A 22192-nucleotide genomic window follows, 5' to 3' on the forward strand; every position below is an offset into this window, starting at 1 on the left:
ATGAGGAGGTGAGGAGTAAAAGCTGGAAGCAAGTAGTTCCTGGAACGCATGCTGCGACGCAGGAACATAGGTTGCAGAAACATCCAGACGAGGAGTAGGCTTTGGCCTGGCGTAATGAAACTTGTTTGGGACCATCCTTAGTTTGCAACGTAGAAGGGCATGATCAGTGTCACAATCTGCTGAGTGTAGTGATCGGCAGTGTGTTACTTCCTTCAAATGTTCACGCTTCACCAGTACATGGTCAAGTTGGTGCCAGCGCTTAGAACGTGGATGACGCCAGGTGACCTTGGAGGAGCTTGAGCCCTGAAAGAATGAGGAGGGGACACAGAGTTTGTGGGTGCTACAAAATTCCAGTAAGCGCTGACCGTTGTCATTCATGTTGCCATATCCATGGCTTCCCAGAATGTCAGGCCATGCACTAGAGTTAGCACCCACTCGGGCATTAAAGTCACCAAGGATCATCAAACGTTCGGTTGAGGAGGTCTTCTGAACAATGGCGCTAAGTTGATTGTAGAATGATTCCTTTACATCTTGATCAGAAGTCAGTGTAGGGGCGTAAGTGGCTATGATTGTAACTGGGCCACAGTTTGTGTGCAGACGCAGTGAGGAGAGGCGTGAGGAGATGGGCACAGGTTTTTCCACTGAGGAAAGTAGCTTGTTTTGGATTGCAAAGCCAACACCGTGCATTGGTCTGTCACCGTCTGGGTATCCATTCCAGAATAAAGTATAGTTTTTTTCCCGGACAGAGCCAACACCGTTCAGCCAGGTTTCACTCAGGGCAGCGATGGAGATGTTAAGTCGGAGTAGTTCTGCATCAATCAGGGCTGATTTACGAGGTGAGACGCAGTCCATGTCAGAACTAACACCAAGAGAATGCACATTCCAGCATGCGATGGAGGTGTATGCGACAGTTGCAGGATGACGACCAGGACGCGCCTGCCGTACACGCGAACCTTGCCGAGCAACGACAGCACTCTTAAGGACAGAGTGCTCCCGAGTTGCCAGTCGTGGGGGCTGAATGTTTGACGTCATAATGGAGAGATGAGATGCTCATAGTAGAGAGCGCCCGGGCAAAATTTAAGTGAAAGCATGCATGCCCAGGTCAAACTTCCACCTCTGGACTCAGTGCTACAGATTCCAACGGAACACAGGTGTGTGACGGTTGGTGTAGTTATGAGTTGCCCCGCAGTGACCAACTAACTAGGTCTATTGCCCCGTGACCATTGGCGAGGTGCTCTTCTGCTCACCGGGCGACTGAGACAGACCGACTCTGTCTAAGAGCGCGTCTGCTTTCACAGCACCTGAGTCGGTCTGTCTCAGTCGCCCCGATGTGTATATATATGTGTATATATATATATATATATATATATATGTATATATATGTGTATATGTGTATATATATATATATATATATATATATATATATATGTATATATATATATATATATATATGTATATATATATATATTATATATATGTATATATATATATATATATATATATATATATGTGTGTATATATATATGTGTATATATATATGTGTATATATATGTGTGTATATATATATGTGTATATATATGTGTGTATATATATATGTGTATATATATGTGTGTATATGTATATATATATGTATATATATATATATATATACAGGGTGCGATTTGCCGGGGGGATGCGTGGGATTTCCCCCTTTCTGGTCAATGTATCCCTGCCTCTGCTTAATTATTTTTATCCCCTGTGGGATATAACTGAAGCGGGAATAAACATCACAATCTGATTATCTGTTTCTATGATGACAAGCAGAGTTAGTGGCCCAGTCACACCACTGAGAATGGCCGAAGTTACACACGGTGTTTTACTCAATTGAGGCTAAAGCAAAGGTTTTTTGATTACTCACTCACTCTTGAGTGTCTGGCGCGAGTGATTTCAATGTTAAGTCAATGTAAAGACGCGTTTACGCGCGTCTAGAGGTCCTGCGGCGCGAAGGCGTTTCGCGCGGCGCGGTAGACGCGAAGCCCGAATGAGTCGAATTGACTTTGTCGGCCCGGCCCGCCACATTAACTGTAATTATGAGCCCGAGCCCGATTTAAACCCGACCATTTTTAATACGTGGGCCGTTATAACCAGGGGTGGCGCCAGGGAAGGAGAGATGAAGCAAAGATGAAGTTGACGATCACCATCTCCATAGTGAATGCGCATGGAGAAATGCATGGATTACATCAGAGTGTTGCCTATTTCTTTTCGTTTAAAGACATTTCAAGCTTTCTTTAGCCTATTTCTTAATATTCTCTGTTAATTTATGATGAGATGCGCTCCAGTTAACGTGCAGTGCAAGTGACCGCGGCGCGCCTCCATGATTATAGCCTATTGTCTCCTATATTTGCTTCTTATTTATTAAATACATGCAATTCGTTGATGAAACATGTATTAAAATTAAGATACAATTTATACTAAACGAAATTCACTTTAAAGAAAGGCTTTCTACAAAACAAAACTTAATGAAGTGGTCAAAATCATGTCTGACCCACTACAAGTCTCCCGATATACTGCACATCCTATCTTACTCGTGCTGTTCACTTTTCATAAATCAACATAGATGGAAAAAAATAACATTATAATATTTTAACAAATATGAAACTAAGTTAGCTTATTTAATGGCTACAACACATATAGTATGCTTACAGAATCTCTGTACAAATTTCTGCACATTAATTTACTGCTTCTGAATTTTGCACACATAAGTTGAAAGGCATTTGTGCATAGTAAAACATATCTGCAACATTTATCAAGTTCACAGATAATTGTGCGTGGATTTATTAATTATTATCTTAATTAATAATGCAACAAGGACAAATCATGTAAACTGCCTTGTTTGTTTATTCAGAATGAAATGGATCGCAAATGGTCCGAATGAAGAAAGTAAAAAAAAATAAAAAAAACGTGAACAATGATGAACACAAAAAATGAACAAGAATGAACTTTGGATGGCCTAGGCTACAACTCTAATTTAATTCAACAAGGTTTTAGAATATAGAATATTTAAATATATATATATATATATTTTTAAAGTTTATTATCCCGGGCCAGTGTGATGCTTGCGAGTGGAGGAGACGCTGAGCATGACACGTGACGTGTTGCATTTTGTAACACAAGTGCTCGATCAAGGGCCCGGCCCGGGTCAAGTTCGGGCTCGGGCAGAGAATCTAAGCTCTGATTTATCTGATCCTGTCCATTAGCTTTGATCCATGTACGGCTTTTCAGAATGTCACCAAGTACAAATAGGCAATTTATGTATTTTTTCAGCGCGAAAACTCTAGCTATAGCTAGCTGGGAACAATGAAAAGGGTCCAGAGCAGCAAATGCAGTGAATGAAGTTCATGTTCTCATGATTTATTTTTATGAATAAAAATGTTTCAAAATATCCCCCCCTCTGTTTTTTTCACAAATCGCACCCTGTATATATATATATATAACAATATAAAAATAACCTGTAAATACTTTACTTGCTGTTTGTTTTGTTTAATAACGCAGTTACCCATGCTCATTGATAATTGTTCAGAGAATTGGCTTTGTTTTCTTCTCCCAGCTTGAGCTTGCTAATCAACATTATTTAGAGCATCACCTGCAGGCTGTATTACGCAAGGACACCAGACCTCCGCCAAAAGTGTTCTGCATGTCAGTAGCGGTATTAGCATTAAAGTATTAGCATTAAAGTCGCCATGAACCGCAAGTTACAAACGACTTTTCTCCAGTGTTGTGACGTATTTCCAAGTGAAATGGAATATTGAATAGAGGGCATAGCGCTCCTCCTCTCCATCTCTTGCTCACAGCAGACTAACGGTCTGAGGGGAGTTGCCACGCCCGCGCGCCAAAGCACATGACAGGAAGAGAAGTCACTATGCATAGTGACACATCCGGTCTTCATTTGCGTGTGCTAGTAGATAGTGGCATGTGCCACTTACATTGTCGCAAAACACCGAGCCGTGGAACGTCACCGTATGTCATGACACCTCCAGTAGTGACTGACAGATGAATCGAGCAGCTATACTGACATAATTGTGACACAAAATCCTAAATAAATAACCTAATTTAGTGATATTTTAAATATTAATTAAACACATTCAAATCAGTAACATTTTTTTCAAACATGTTATTTGTGTCACTTCTGTATCTGAGTGGAATATGCCACTCAATGTTTTGTAAAACCAGTGCTACTTTATGTTGTTTATCACGCAAAGTCGCAAACTGCCCATTCTAGGGAAGACAAGAAATAAATCTCTCATGGGTCACTACGAATAACGCATTAACAGTCGCAACCGTTACTGTAAACCTTTATTTTTGCATGATGATGCTGCACAGACGCACGCCGGTCGGTGTCAGTGTAAGTGTAACGCTGGCCAGCGCAAGATTCTCATCGGTGGAGACATTTGTCAATCAATCATGGGTTAATCATATAGCCCACAATTATAGCCAACAATTGTATCATCAGGAGCCGCTACTGGAGTAATGATGCTGAAAATATACCTTTGATTCACAAAAAATAATTATATTTTAAAGTATATTAAAATATACAATTATAATTTTATATTGTAATATTTTACACTATTATGTTTTTTTTTTGTATTTTTGATCAAATAAATGAAGGCATGAGCATAAGAGACTTCTTTAAAAAACGTTATGCGTGTAAATACACATACATACATACATGCTGTTTCTTTTACTGATACTTACCTGTGAGAGATGATGTTTCTCTCTAGCAGTCATCACAATAGAAGTGGCATGTCTGGATAGCACATCATCACTTGATAATTCATCATTCGAAACACAAAGAAAACATTAAAATATTAAACACTTGAATGTATTTAACTGCTTTACTAATTGGGTTAATAATTAGGTTACATAAGAGACAACATAAAAACTAAGTTATTAATTTACCGTGCACAATGCTATATGCTCTATATAGTATATAGTGTAACTATATGCCCACAAGTTGTTGCTGTTCACTGTTCTTCTAGGTTCACTGGCTGACCTCTCTCTCTCTCCGATGTGATCTGCTTCTAACGTTACCCAGGCCGTCTAGACACTCTGAGTGTGTTCGTCTGATGTGATACCAAAGAGAGTTGTAGACATGGTACTCTTTAGTGCACGCATCTATTCCACAAACCAGGCGGAAATCTGGACTACGGCTATGTGCAAAATTGATGTGACTCAATAAAGATTTGAGAGTAAGAGCCACAAATACATAACAAATGACGCAGCGCCAAACCATTGTTTCCGGTGAAATTAAAGCAAGCTATTGTACCTCAGATAAAACCCAAGAGTCGACACTAAAATCGTATCTTACCAACGTGCCAAACTAAACACGTAACTTACAACACAGGAGGAAGAAAACCGCGTTGATCTTGTGACACATGACGTTTTGTAATACGCATGCGCAATCAACGCTCCCACGTGCAGCGAATGAGGAGCGAGGAAACGACGTCAGTCAGTGGCGCTTCCTCCCGCGGATTCTCACCATGGATGGACTCGATGATGATGCGATTTTTAAAAGGTAGGTCATTTGTAAAAAATAATAATAATAAAAAAACTCCTCTATTGGTCATTCTATGTATTTTTAATTGAATTGTTATCGAAAATGCTTCCTACTGGAAACAACACGTTCCTGTAGCCGAATGAAATTAGCTGACAGACAGGGCTGCCAACTCTCACACGCTCTCGCGCCACACGAGGCAAGACAGAGCAGGCTACTTTTGATATGAAACAAATCATCAGCTCTCATTATGTACATTTTATTACGAAATACAAACAATAAATACAGTTTTTGTGCTTGCATTATATTTAATGCTGACAGGCCTCTATGTTTACAGAATTAGGCCAAAGTGAGAGATTTTTTTTCTTGAGAAAAATTAGCATGTATCTACTTTGCCTAATATTTATCCACGTTAATTGATACTGAATCAAGATCGAAATCAAATCACAAGAATTGAATTGAAATTTGTGTCAGGCAGTAATAAGAAAACAGTAGCCTACCAGTCATTGTACCATGTAACATTCTAAGGTGTTGTCACTAAATTTAATAAAATTCTGTTTAGTTACTAAATGTTTTGACAATCACAATAACTTTTAACTTGTGATGCAGATTTTTATTTATTTTTATAAGCAGTTTATAAAAACAGATATAGGCTAAATGCATTATTCTTGATAAGCATATCTATAGTGTGTTTAATAATTGTATTTTCATACTTTATTAATGATCAATTTATAATTTCTAAATTATTACATTACACACCAGTTATTTAGGAGTTGTCAGTGGTTCATAAGATCAGTTAGAAAGTGCAAGTAAATGATTAATAACTCTATTATGTCGAGTGACATAACAGATGAACTTCAGGTTTAAAGCAGCCGGGAGGGCTGACTGACATGAGTACAAGGTAGTTACATTCACAACCTAAGTACCGATCTGCTATTGTTGACATTTATCAGGCGTGTTACATAGGCGTAATTTGCGGGTGAGACATGTCCCCACCACTTTTTAAAACATCTCGCGGCACGAATGTACCAATTCTACAAATAAATAAACATCTCCAGTTAACCAGCAGAGCATTCATTTCGTTCGTTTGTTAAATAAGAGACGATCTAGCGCTGAAATGTGTTTTTTAAATCAAGTGATCAAAGTGCTGGTTGCCGCTGCGATCAGTGGCGCTGATACAGTCTTCTCTCACTCAGACGCACGCTTCAATCCGTTGCGGATACTCTCTATTCGTTCTGGCGAAATCACACATCATAATGCACACGTGTCCCTCCTTGATGTACAACCACTGATGAACATAATCAGTTTTGAAAAAAAAAAAAACTATACTGGTGCGGATTAGATCCCACAACCTTTGACACTGTTGGCAAAAGTTCTACCACTGGACCATTTAGCTGTACGTCAATTAAATAGTTCATCTCATTAAACGACAAATTAAACACCATGTAGCCTACTATTTAAATCGATTGCTGGACATCGTAATGTTATTGTACAATGTACATATATCTAATTTAGCAAAGTTACGCCACTGGGCGTGTATATAAGCTTAAAAAAACCGAGGCCCCCCGTATATTCACCAGGCCCACCTATTAATAACATTCTGTATCCGCCACTGACCTACAGTAGATATGCTTATATTCAATTTTCACATCATGACGATTGTTGTCATGAAGTCTTGTTACGTGTTAAATGCAATTTGGTAACGTCCAGTTGGTTTAATTACTTGGATGTCTACTGTAACAAAATAGGCATTATGATTCACCTTGAGACATGACCTTGGATTTCTAGGCCAATTGCCTTGTAAAAAATATGCTATTTAGAATATTAGCTTGATTGTTATGTTTACTGTATATATAATAAACTAATATAAAGCTATATTTTAATCCACAGATCTTTTCCAGGATATTTCAAATCAAACTTCAGTCGTGGTATAAAGAGGTGTTTGACTGCCACCAAGCAACTGGTAAAGACAAGCAAAACAACTGCTCTCAATTTTTATCTTCTTCCCAAAAATACATCCCACACACACACCGTTGCCAACCGAGGAGCTTGAACTCCTCCAGGCGGGTATGGGAAGACAAACAGTGTCTCTTCCAGAAGATGGTGACCACACAGAGGTACATATCCCAGTCCAGCTTTTTGACTTGAATGAAAGATAGTTATTGTAAAATATACTTAAGTCTTGTCACTGTCAAGGATTTTTCTGTGGGTATCTTTATTTTAATTTTACTTTCTCGTTAACCAAGATTTCAAAGCACCTGGCTAACACATTTACAAAAATGGAGGATCTATGTGGGGGATGGCTCTTGCATAAGGCAACATGTCTGTAAGTCTATGATTGTTTTGTTGAATTGTCATATTTACTGTTAATCAAATGCCAATCTTCTATTTACTTTTGGTGCATGTAAACCCTTATGGTGTATTAATTACTTGCTGCAAGCATTAGAGATGACAGATGGACAAAATGTATTTTTTTCTTCTTCAACAAAACAAATCATTTTCAGTCATTTTTCTCTCTCTCTCTCTCTAAATAAAGGTGGCAGTGGTCGACGAAAGCTGACTGTCATTCCACCAGAAGCAGAGGGGTATTCGAGCTGCGTCAGCGGGGGGGCAAAGCCACTTTCTACATCGTACCGCTCCAGGAGACTTTAGACACCTCTCCTCTGCCTCCTGACTCGGAGCATTTTTCAAAAATGCCAAAGACAGCATGTTACCAGTGTAATGAGACGTTGCCTTTGCATATGCTTCAGTACACATGAAGACATGCACGGGAAAACTCACCTCCGATGAGTCTGGTGAGGAGGTGAGAGCAAGTTTGTTTGTCTAATGTAAATGAAAATAAAAATATTATGATTACTTTACTTCAAATACTGTTTTGTAAATCTGCAGTCCTCTGATGAGTTAATGGTTGTGGAGAACAAGTGCAAGGTAAGGCCATAACTAAAATCACTTTAATTGCCTTTTGCACCAGTAATCTTTGTTTCAGTTGCTTGTAACATGGAGCGACTTTCTTTCCAATTTCAGGTGGTTTGTCCAATTTGCACCAAAGAGTTCCCAGACGATGAGATCACAATCCATGCTAGCCTTTGTGGAGAGAGGTAATCTGCTTAGTTCAGCTCTCTGTATAATACATGTTGTGTTTTTCCAGGTTAAAGTCTATGTATACATATACAGGTGTTTGAAACTGCATTTGTTTTCATGTACAGCTTTGAATCTATAGTGACTTCTGAAGCAAATAGCAGTGGCCCAAGTACCCATGCTCAAACTCCAGTATGTAAATCAATAAGGTGTGTTTTATTTAGATGCCTTTCGTGTGAGTTTATATCAAATACAGAAATATTTATTTACACAATCCATGTTTTCATGTTTTTTAGCCATCTTATCTAGACATCACATACTATCAAATTATTTAACACAGCACATGGTGCAGTAATTCATAATCACATATAATGTAATTATTTTCCAAACACTGTTCTGCACACTGCTGGATGGAGCTATGGGTAACACTTTATAATAACGTTCAGTTGTAAGTCATGTATAAGTGGTTAGTTAATGATGAACTAATCATTTACAAAACATTCATAAATGATTAGCAAGTGATATACTAACATTTTATGTATGTTTTGTAAATTCAGTTACAAGTCATTTACAAGTGATTAGTAAATGATTAACTAATTATTTACGAAACATGACTATGCGTTCATAAGTGATTAATAAGTGATATGTTCATTATTGTATGTATGTTTTGTAGATTCGGTTATAATAAGTCATTTACATTTGATTAGTTAATGATTAACTAATAATGTACAAAACATGACTATGCGTTTTATAAATGTTTAAAAAATTGTTATTTTTTTTGTGTGTTTTGCTCTCATCAGGTGCACAGTGGTTAAAGACTCCATGTGTTTCAGAGAAGACAGCCGTCTATACCCTCACCAGTCAGCACTGCAGTACACACTACACACTACACTACACACTCCAGTACACACTACACTACACTACACACTACACTACAGAAGACAGCTGTCTATACCCTCACCAGTCAGCACTGCAGTACACACTACACTACACTACACTACACTACACTACACACTACACTACACTACAGAAGACAGCTGTCTATACCCTCACCAGTCAGCACTGCAGTACACACTACACTACACTACACTACACACTACACTACACTACACTACACTACAGAAGACAGCTGTCTATACCCTCACCAGTCAGCACTGCAGTACACACTACACTACACTACACTACACTACACACTACACTACACTACACTACACACTACACTACACTACACTACACTACACACTACACTACACTACACTACACACTACACTACACACTACACTACACTACACTACAATGATGTGTAACACATTTATAAGTGATGAATAGTGTACACTTTAGATTAGGGGACGCAGAAAGTGTTGTAAATGATTTATTCATGCGTTTACACATCATTTGGGTTGAACACTGTTACTGACCTGTTACAAATGATCTGTACGTGTGTTCAAGGCATTTACAACACTTTCTGCACTTTCTAATTGCTACATACATACAAAAAAAAAAAAAATGATTAAACATTTATGAAACGCATTTTCTTGTTCTGTACATGATTAGTTAATCATTAACTAATCAATTGTAAATGACTTACAACTGAATATACAAAACATACAATAATGAACATATCACTTATTAATCACTTATGAACGCATAGTCATGTTTCGTAAATAATTAGATAATCATTTACTAATCACAAAACATACATAAAATGTTAGTATATCACTTGCTAATCATTTATGAATGTTTTGTAAATGATTAGTTCATCATTAACTAACCACTTATACATGACTTACAACTGAACGTTATTATAAAGTGTTACCGAACTATGAAATGGCAATAATATTTGGGACTATTTTATATGTTCTCTGTTGTCTTTAAGTACGGAAGATATATTGGACTTCCTTGAACATCAAGTTGACACAACAAAAGAATGTAAGTTGTGTGTGGACAGAGAAGACCTTCCAGACAGGGGCATTCTGCAGTGGGAAAGAAAGCAAGCTGCATCTCCTGCCAGTGCTCTGAAGGTGGTGTATAGAGGAGAGGCAGGTATTGATACAGGAGCCCTTAGGAAAGAGTTTTTAACTGGTAAGTTGGTCATTTAATTGTTGTGTTCTAATATGAAACAAAACCAGTCAATCAGCTAAAACTGGGTATTGCTGTTTTGTCTAAGATATGGTTTCAGGTATTGAAAACAGATTCTTTGAAGGAGCTGGAAACCAGGGTAAAAATCCCAAGTACTCCTTGACAGACCTTGATAACGAGAACTTCAGGTTTGTACATACTTTTTTTTCACATTACTGCATGTACTGGATGTAAGGATTTTATAACTGAGATGTTTTCTACCTTGCACACAGAACTATTGGTGAAATAATGGCAGTCAGCCTGGCACAAGGTGGCCCACCTCCTGCTTTTCTGAGAGGGTGGTGCTACAGCTTCCTCTGCACAGGAGAAGTGGACTTAAACTCTCTGTCTAAGGAAGATGTGGCCGATCTAGAATCCTGTCAACTCATCAGCAGGGTGAGCACTCGGTTCAAGAGTTTTTTTTTTTTTTGTTTTTTTTCTCTTTATTTGATTGGGACAGTGCATTTTAATGAACATAACATTGAGTACATGCATGTAAAAATGCCGGATTATAGCCAAAGGCTAATTTCCATCCGTAGTCCCACGTGCTAGGATCACACAGCTCACAAAAACAATGTAAAATAAAATTTACATCTACAGTCAGTTCATAAATTAACTAAGTCCTATATACAATATTCAAACAAGACTACATTCAACTTCACAAACACTCAACCATATACACATTACAACATAAAACAATTTAAAAGAGGATAAAACATACATACTAATGTGTACAGCTTTGGTTTGCCCATAGCCAATTTTTCAGCTGGACTTTAAACGAGCCATATGTAGTACATTCTCTTAGTGTTAGAGGAAGACTATTCCACAGGTTCCCACCCCGGACAGACAGGACCGTCTGACCGAAGGTGGTACGTCTGTGAGGTATTATCAAGTCTCCTCTAGTAGAGGCTCGTGTGGTCCTCAGAGCATTTTCTTTGGGTTTAATAAAGTCCTTCAGAGGTGGCGGAGCGAGGGAGTGAAGGACCTTATATATCAGACAGGCCATTTTCAAATTAATCATATTTTGAAAATCTAGTAATCTATGTTTTTTTAGCACTTGACAGTGGTGATGTGATAGCGGTTTTTTATCTAATGTTTTTAATGCCTTTTTATATAGGCTTTCTATGGTTTTAAGTGTTGTGGGACAAGCAAGAGACCAGGTAGTCAGACAGTAATCAAAATGAGAAATAATCATCGAATAAAAATATGTTTTAGCAGCACCCATAGTTAAATTATTTCGAATGTGACAAAAATTTTGAAGATTAAATTTGACGATCTTTGATACTTTTTTTACATGATTTTTGAAGCAAAGTGTTGAATCAAGGACTACCCCAAGGTATTTGAATTCTGAGACCAGGAGAAGTTCCTCTCCATTCAAAAAGACATTTGACCTGCTTACTTCGACGTGACGTTTTGAGAAGTACATGCACACGGTTTTTCTGGTGTTCAACATGAGGCATGAATTCTTGAGCCAGTCCTGCACATAAGATAGGGCAGCTGTGAGATCAGCAGCTGCTTGTTGGATGGTTTTTGCTTGAGTGTAAATTACTGCGTCATCCGCATACATCTGCGAGAAGACGTTTGGACATGAATTTGGTAGGTTATTGATAAAAAGAGAGAACAGAACCGGCCCAAGAACAGACCCCTGCGGGACACCAACTCCAGAATCTAAGCAAGGAGATTTGACACCATCTACTACCACATACTGTTTCCTGTGGGACAGATAGGATTTAAACCATAAAAGTGCTTGATCAGAGATGTTAAATTGAGTCAACCTGGATATTAAAATTTGATGGTTTACAGAGTCAAAGGCTTTCTTCAAATCTAAGAAGACAGCTCCGACACAAGGACTCTTGTCAAGCAGACCTTTTATGTTTTCTGTTAACACACACAGGGCACTATCGGTGGAATGATGGGTCCGAAAACCGAACTGTAATGGATGTAGTGAAGGTTGAACATTTTCCAGATGAGCCGTCAGCTGTCTGACTACCCACTTCTCTGCTATTTTTGATATAACGGGAAGTATGCTGATAGGTCTATAATTAGACATGTCTGTTTTAGCACCTGATTTAAGTATTGGTGTCACTGCAGCCACTTTCCAATCTGCAGGGACTATAGAATGGTTAAAGGACATATTAAGAAGATGGGTTATTGGACATATTAGATGATCCTTGTACTCTCTAAAAAAGTATGTATTAAGGCCAAATGCATCAAGAGCTTTTGAATTTTTCATGCCAACAATAATTTTTGTTACTTCATAGTCTGAGATTTCAGTGATTTTAAATACAGGCTGATGTGGATCAGAGACATTGTCAAAACACAGAGCTGAATCAAAATGCTGCGTAATCTCTTTCACAGAATTTATAAAGAAACTATTAAAATTGGTGGCTATGGAAAATGGATCTTTAATAATCAAGTCATTCATTTGAAGCTCCATTTCCTTATTGTTTTTATTTAGATGTCGACCAAGCAGTTTGTTTAAATTTTGCCATACTAATTTTCCATTGCCGTTTGCATTCTCTATTATTTTAATGAAAAAATTCGCTTTGGCCTGTCTCAGACTCTGTGTTACTTTATTTCGCATATGAGTAAACCTTTGACGGTCTGTTGTTAGACTTGATTTTAGAAATTGCTTTAATAGCAGGTCTCTAGCTGACATCAGATTTTTACATTCTTTGTTCAGCCATGGCAAGTGGCACCTTTTTTTACATTTATATTTCCCTCTACTCGAATGGGTTGAGATAACATCCTTCAGAGATTTAATAAATTTACTGCTACATAATTCAGGATTGTCATCATACAAGATTGTATCCCATTCCAGTGATGACAGGGCGGTGGCCACATTTTGTCGTTGACTGTTAGGTATAAACTCATAAGGAGACCTGTTATTTGTGGGGTTAAGGAAATCATTATTAACCCTCGACTTGGACAATTTCCTAGAAAAAATTATAATATTAAAATTAAAATTATAATAGTTTTCAGATATAAATTAGATAAAGATTAGTTTTAACATTTATTTTATTCGCTGCTTTATTTAAAAAAAAATACTTATTTTCTTTTTTCTCAGGTTGAAGATTCTGCAGATGCTCAGTGTCTGATGTTGAACACTGATGAAATTATAAGCTGCGGATACACGAGCCAGATCAACCTGGACAGCAAAGAAAGCATCATTCGGTAAGAGTTTTAAAAGAATATTACATTTCAAAATATTTCTCATTTAAAATTGTAAACATTTCAAACCATGTTTTTTTTCTCCAAAGAGCAATTGTCCTGCATTCAACTACAAGACTAATTCCAGTGCTGCAGCAAATCCGAAAGGGCTTGAACTGTATGGCCTGGTGGACCAGATGGCTACAAACCCTGAAGCTTGCCGCTCCCTGTTTGTTCCTGGGAACATTATCAAGGAATCAATTTTAACTGCCACTTAATCCTTTCTTACATTTGCCTAGTAATATATTGGAATTTCCATTTTGTATAACCTTTACAAGCCTATATTTCAACCAAATATGCATTCATTATATTTAACCAAATATGCATTCACTGTTTCTTTATAGCCTGATGCTGATTTCATAATAATGTGCGTCCAGCCCAATTTCAGTGAAAAGGGGACTTCTAAGGAGAGAACTGAGAGGAAGATCATCAACTTTCTGCAAGATTTCTTGCAGGAGGTTGAAATTTCAGGTACTATATGCTTTATATAGCATACACAATTACGCATAACAATTTGAATGTACTGAGCACATTCTTGAATAATTTATTTTATCTGTAATTTGAATAGCTTCTCATGTTATTTGAAATATACATCAGTCACAGATGGGGAGACAGAGAGTGCAGCTGGTGACGCAGAGCCTGTTGCAGTGCCACACGTGCCCCAGTGGATGACGGGCCGGTCCCACATCCCTATACTCCCTGATGAGAAGAGACATTTCAAAATAACATGCAACTTTGACCACAACTGGGACGGAACGACTAGGAGATCACTCAGTTTGCTACCCAATTGTGAGTGCATGCACTCAGACTGTGACTTTTCCAGTACAGCATCTTAGCACTTACATTGACTTTAGAAGAATCATGAGCGAGGCAGTAAAATATGGTGGTGGATTCCACAGAGTTTAACACAACGAGATCTACTCAAATCAAAGCAATAACTAAGCAATCATTGTTTAATAATTTTGATTAGAATATTGTACATACAGAGGTGGCAAAAGTAAAAAGTACTCTTCTGGGTGCTGCTGAGTTTACAAGTTTTGGGAAGTTCCTAATTCAGACAAAAGACTGGTAAACATAATTCTTAAACAAAATCAGTGATCTATGAAATTAATACAAATTGTAAACCAATTATTGTGTTAAATATATAGAAGTAAACTACCATTACCTGTTAATTTGGGTTTTATTTTGGGACTTCCGAAAATGGGTGAACTCAGCACTTTTACTTTTGCCACCTCTAATTGTATAACATCTTTACTATTTCTTTTTTTAGAGCTAGACAGAACTCATAACAGTTGTTGCTACTGTTAGTTATACATCCCAAAGGGTGCCACTCCTTAAGTGCCTTTTTTTTGCTGGTTCATTAGTAAACATAATGGGATGTTTTTGCCAAGTGCAATATTGTAACCAGCTAAGAAGTTCAGGTTTAAATGTCATTGTTGGTTGGATACTAGTTGCAAGTATCGTGTGTACAAGTCACGCCCATGTGACTGAGAATGTTCCACAGGATCAAGAGTTCTCTGAAGTTCTTCCAGGGCTTCATCATCCAGTGGGCACACAATTTCGGGAACCACAACTGTACCGTTGGTGTCTCCTTGCAGCATTGCACTCTCCCATTCAATGCCTGGATCTTGAAGTTCCTACAAAGCCAGAAAACAATTCAAATAAATTAAGACTTTGAACCTTAAAACTTTTTTCTGATGTTTTCTGTCTATTTAAAATAATTTAATATTTTTGGAAAAAAATGTACAATAAAGGTGCAAATGTTCATTGAAAACATTAAATTTAGAAATAAAAACTGCTGGTAATTGAACAGACATATCCGCTCTCCTTCATCCGGTCCTAAACCTGCTGAACACACCAGTACTTGTATGCGTTATTTCCAGCAATTGAGTCGGTTCATGTTCACAGCGTAAGCGAACCGTACCAGAGTTAGTTTGGAGCCAGACAGAGACCTCCTCCTCCTCTTCAGCCGGGTCTCGGTTCGGCTGTCTGGTCCACACCCGAGTGCGATCGCTGTACTCACACCTGCCCAAAAGATCCACACAAAGCGGGGGAACGAACCTGAGCTCGACTCAGTCGAACCACACAAGGCAGGTGTGCATACACCCTAAATCACAGGGTCATTTCAATATTTGGGTGAACTAACCCTTTAAGTCTTTTGCTGCATTGGATATATTCACATACCACTATATAAATAAATGTGGATAGGAGCAGGCTTCACTCAATGGGTACACTTGTCCATTTAAGAGTGCTGGCCCAGATAATTATAATACATAAAGTGGGAGAGAGGCCACACTATGCTTAAATATGTTTTTATTTATATTTGCACAGACGCCTTCCTCAGTGTGCAACAAAGTAACAATGTAGTCAATCTTATATGCCCACACCCATATAATGTTAAAGTGGTATCAAGTCAATAATGTTAAAGTGGTATCAAGTCAATAATGTCACATATTTCAAACAGTCTATTAATGAAAGACAACGGCTGTTATACATATAAAAAATTACACATGCAGTACACATTTGTGTGTTCTATTTTATAAGAAACAACTTAGTGACAAATCTTCATTCATCCCATTCGGGATACATGTGTTTGAGTTAAAAATATCCCAAGCCTCTGGTTGCAGGAGGCGGTTCTCACGGTGTCCCCCTCTTGGAGAGCGATTAACAACCTCTAAACCCATGAACTCGAGCATATTTGCATCATGTCCCGCAGTGTTAAAATGCCTTGCGACTGATGATCTGTCATCGTTCTTCCTGATCGCGCATTTGTGCTCAAAAATTCGGGTTTTTAACTGTCGCTTGGTTTTCCGCACATAAAGCAGCCCACAAGGGCACGTCAGTAAATACACAATAAAAGTGGATAAACGTGATTCTGCCCTTTACTTTGTATGTCCTGCCTGTTTTTGGATGTGTAAATGCGTTTTCTGTGAGCATAAAGTTACATGCTGCACAGTTCAAACACTTGAAATTGCCGTGTGTGAGTTTAAAGGGGAAAGGCGACTGGGAAGGTGCCGGAGGTGCGACCGCACTGACCGCTCTCTCAGGCTGGTGCTCGTTTACAGCAGCTGCGCGGCGGGTCCTGGACAGTGTGACCTATGTCCGGGTCACTGCTTAAAATGTGCCAGTGACGATGCACAATGCTCTTTACGCTATTTGAAGTCTGACCATAAGTGGATACAAGCGTTGTTGGAGCTATTCTGATCGATGCGTTTGGTCATCAAATCAGCACGTTGGACACTACGCGCGCGCTCTAGACACTCACGCACCGAGTTATCTGTATAACCCCTGTCAAGGCATCTTTGACACAGTTCCCCCGCTTGACGCTCATAAACCTCATCCTCATCACAGATACGGCGCTCTCTCAACAGCTGGCTATAAGGAAGACTGCGTTTGAGAAAGGGTGGATGGAAACTCTGGTAGTGCAGAAAGAGTTGCGATCCGTTTCTTTGCGATAAATTTCAGTGTGTAGCGTGTTATCTGCCTTCCTCACTGAAACACCCAAACACGGGAGGACCTTATCATCATGAGTCAATGTGAATTTGATAGAGGGCAATCTGGTATTTACATAACTATTAAAAGCAATCAGTTCTTCTTTTGAGCCCAACCACACAAGAAATATGTCATCTATGCATCTGTACCACACTTGCAGATATTGTTTAAAAGGATTGTGGTTATGAATAAAATCATGTTCAAATTTACCCATAAACAGGTTGGCATAATTAGGGAGAATATATGGGAGAACCTTGAGTTTGTAAGAAAAAACTGTTTTGAAACATGAAATAATTTGTTGTTAGAGCTTCATTAGCCAATGACAATAGGAGTTCAGCGTGTGGCACTTGGTTTGTCTGTAGGTAATATCCTAAAGCCGTCAAACCTGCATCATGCGGGATATTAGTATACAAACTGGCCACATCCATAGAGCACAAGATATCAGTTGCATTAACCTCTCCAATACATGACAATTTCACCAGAGAATCTCACGGTGGTGTCCTTTAGAAAGGACGGCAGATTATGCACTAATTCCTTTATGTGGTGATCAACAAATTTAGACGACGGCTCAGCCACAGATTGAGTCCCAGATACAGTTGGGCGGCCAGGCGGATTATCCAACCTTTGGTGAATTTTAGGTAAAGTGTAAAGCACTGGTCTTACTGGGTTGGTCTGTAACAAGTACTGGTATTCTTTTTCATCAATGATTGTACCAGACAAAGTTCTCTTGAGTATAGATTTTATCTCTTCACTAAACTTCATTGTGGGATCACTGTGTAAACCAGCATAAAAATTAACGTCACCAAGCTGTCTCTCAATTTAATTTGTGTAATTTTTATATGTATAACAGCCGTTGTCTTTCATTAATAGACTGTTTGAGATATGTGACATTATTGACTTGATACCACTTTAACATTATTGGCTTGTGGTAATATGGGTGTGGTAATGGGTGTGGGCATATAACAGGGGTCGGGAGCCACAGTAGAAAAAATATAGCCTATATATATATAAATAAAAGTTGCAATATGGAAATAATTGTGCAGGGCTTTCACTGTGAGGTTGAGTTACCAAGTGATGAGCATAAATCCTCTTTTGTGTGCGTGTGTGTGAGAGAGAGTGAATGCACACACAGTACTATCTGCTGTGTTTACATGAATACTCGACTTGGCGTTCTGATATATTTCTGTGTTTATTTGGCCGTTTATGCGCGCAGCCGAAGACAAACGCTACTATGCTTGTCCGTGTTGCGCTCGGAGCGCGCGCTCAGCTTCCTGTCAGTAGAGTTCAGTTCTCTTTCACGACTTATCGCTTTTTTAATGTTAATTTTCAATATAAAGCACATCCTGCTCTTTTCTTTCTCATCCATTCATGTTTTGTTATTAATAACTTTAAACAGAATCATCAACTGAAATCTGCGCGGATTATCAACAATACGACACATTTATAGGTCATAAAAGAGTCTCTGCGGCAAAAGTGAAAGTACCAGCAGGTGAAATGTCTCTTTGCGCAGCAAAGCACCCGTTTCAATAAAATGATATATTAAAGTTTATAAAGCCTACTTTTACATTTCCGCTGCTGTTCTAGAATGGTTTTCGCCAGCTTGACTCCAGTGCAGGAGCTGTAGGTAGAAACGCAAGCGGTTAGTGGATTGCTGTGAACAGCACTGAACACACACTTTTGCCGGTACAACTTTAATATTATTATTATCATAAACTTTTCATTAACTTCAGTAGGCTGTACTACAACAAGGGAATTGTAATTGGCTGCTTTTTCTGCAGAGAGCCGATCTCGGTCGATGTGTTTTAATTGTTTCATCGATGTTTTGCTGGTAAATGGTGAGAGACCTCGCGAGCCACATGATTTTTGCCAAAGAGCCAGATGTGGCCCGCGAGCCATAGGTTCCCGACCACTGGCATATAAGATTGACTACATTGTTACTTTGTTGCACACTGAGGAAGGCATGCACCGAAACGCGTCTGTGCAAATATAAATAAAAACATATTTAAGCATAGTGTGGCCTCTCTCCCACTTTACATACCACTATATAAACAATATAGCAAATCTTTGAGTAGACACTATATATTACATACAATTTGATTCAAATTATATATATATATATATATATATATATATATATGTATGTATGTATATGTAAGCATTAAGGTACGAGAGGTATGCCGTATGGTGAATAAGTCACGGCTCACTCACTCCCTCTCCTGTCCCAGGACACGTGCAATCCTAAGGGCAGAGCAAATTAACCAATTAACTCAATACATTTCAGCAAAGAAGTGTGTATTAACTTTGTTACTTTGTATTTTTTTTTTTTTTTAAGTAGTCCCATTTTTTTTTTTTGTGTGCCTGTATGGCAGTGACCTTCCCCAGACCCATGTTCTCCTGAATTGCTCTATAAAAGCAGAAGGGGCACTTAACTCAGGGGGGCAATCTTAAGTGCATTGTTAACACTGCAAAATACGACACATCAAGACATGCGTACACAATACTTCAGAAATCACATTTCTGGAAACTCACATGTGGTCAAAACCTTTGTAGACACAGCTTTCATGACAGCACTACACACACACACACATAAAGGTGAAACCCCATAGGTGGGTTTCAGTCACGTGATTATGATGACGCGTGAAGGCGGGGCGATTTCAGATGGAGGGCAGGAAGTAAACACGGAGAATACGTCTATGGAGGAAACCGCTGCGGAGTGTCCGAACTGTACCTTAATCCGATTTTTTTGACAGTCCGTTTACACGTTCTTTCAACTCTGACCCATATCCGATTCATGCGTTTAAACTTGCCATACTATCTGAAACATCGCGCATGCTTAAAGGGTTCAATTCTCTTACACAGATGGACGAACGCAAAATATGCTTGATCCTAGCTCTGCGATTATATGCGAAGTTCGCCAAACATCAGCATGATTATGAGGCGGAGGAGGACGAAAAGTGCCATCATTGCACACATGCTTCAGTTATTGTGTGTGAGAGAGATCAGGACTGGTGGGAGCATATTGTGTTTAAATATTGGCTTTAACCGCGGAGACGTTGCCTAATGCCTCAGAAAACCCGATCTGCCTGTTTACATGACAGTCGCACTGGCACATATCTGATTTATTTCCACATATGAATGAGGCCTGAAACCGATCTTGCAATATCCGAATGCATGCGTTTTTTCCCTGTTTACACTGTCATAGAAAACACACATCCGATCTGTGTCACATATGAGCAAAAAATCAGAATTGGGTCACATTTCACTGACAGTGTAAACGAGGCCTAAGTAAATGAGCATTTAACGACAGCCTAACGCTATATAAACACAGACACAGAAACACGTTGGCTAGCTAACACACCTCCGGCGAAGTGGTCGCTGCAGACACGGGCATTAACAGACTCTGCTCCTCCCGACCGCAGACGAACTTACGTTAAAAATCCACTTTTTACGGCGTTGTTCTGTGAGCTTTTTACATTTCTCACCTTTATGAGAGACGATCTTCGGTACTCTATTCAAACCCTTTCCCTTTTCTCGGTTAGACCGATTGGAGCAGCCATAAACTACTCAACACATGGGCATTTTCTCAGACGGCAGATCCTCAGCTATTTCACTTCCTGCCCTCCATCTGAATTTCACTCTTTAAACTGTCTTTTATGAGCGAGTCAGTCAGTCAGTAAAACGTTTACAGTGAAAGTATAAGACTTGTGAACCCGGAAAAGCAAGATGCAACAAATGACTAGGTTATGGGAAAACCCCTTTACTGTTAAAAGGACAAGATATTGCAGCGGACATTCAAATGGATTCTTCATTATGAATATGGGACTGACCTGAAGGAAGATGCTATATCTACTGTAAATGCTTTCTCGATCCCTCACAATACTCGCCTCTAGCTTCAGTGAACAACATCAGTGAGATCACACATGTGTTTGAGTTGCTAAGAGTGGATGCTAGGGGTGTTGTGTGTGAAGCGGTCATGGCCGTGTTTTATTGTGAATAACACACAGCTATTGACCAATCAGAATCAAGGATGGGAACTAACTGTTTTATAAACTGCAGGCCAAACCTTGGGTGAGGACCTTCCTACACTTTCAACATCATTCATAAACAAGTTGTAAAGCAGAAGCCAGTTTAACCCAATAATTATATCAAAAGTGAGGAAAAGCTGTTATGGCTCATGGGTAGCTCTGTTGTACAGTAGTGTTTGAGTGCAGTCTGGGTGAGCAAGCAAGCAGAGTCAAGCATGTGTTCTGTCTGAGACCATCACCTATAGTTATAGCGCCGGTGAGTAAGGCATCAAAGATGGACACATCTATACAACTAAAACATGTCGTATCACAGTCATCTGTCAGATCTGAACTAGCAGCAGCTTTTATGAGTGGAGAAGAGAGGATTATCTGAGTCGGGCACAGGCCACAGAGCTGACAGGAGCAGAGAAAGAGCTTCTGATACCCAAGCATGTGGTTTACCGTGGTTTGGCCTGTCAGTCGACAGAGGCGTGAGGACTCGAGACGCGTTTCTCCAGTGTGTAACTTACATCTGATGGTGTGTGTTGATGGAGTGCAGTGATTCTGACTAAAACACAAGTTTTGCTAAAATATTTATATGAAATGTAGGTTTAATATTCCACATGTATTTATGAGGCGTGACTCTAAAGGGGGAATACATGTAATTACCACGATTGTTGCATGTAATGCAACGGCTATGATCATTTACTTCATTCAGACGAGTGAATATGAGCAACACCGTGTCCTAACCAGACTATCT

At 38.9% G+C, this 22192-nt stretch overlaps 1 protein-coding gene across 1 annotated transcript; it reads left to right on the forward strand.

The window, feature by feature from the left end:
- Positions 1 to 10396: 10396 nt before the first annotated feature.
- LOC311081449 (uncharacterized protein) lies at positions 10397 to 14772 on the forward strand (the record flags this gene model as incomplete). Its single annotated transcript, XM_084111986.1, has 6 exons — positions 10397 to 10690; positions 10776 to 10875; positions 10960 to 11122; positions 13794 to 13900; positions 13987 to 14105; positions 14534 to 14772. The coding sequence occupies exons 2-6, from the start codon at positions 10778 to 10780 to the stop codon at positions 14770 to 14772; spliced, it is 726 nt and encodes a 241-aa protein (XP_083968112.1). The 5' UTR covers positions 10397 to 10690; positions 10776 to 10777.
- Between the last annotated feature and the right edge of the window lie 7420 nt (positions 14773 to 22192).

Source organism: Abramis brama (genome assembly GCF_963993115.1).
Source record: "Abramis brama genome assembly, chromosome: 4".
NCBI classification, from domain to species: domain Eukaryota; kingdom Metazoa; phylum Chordata; class Actinopteri; order Cypriniformes; family Leuciscidae; genus Abramis; species Abramis brama.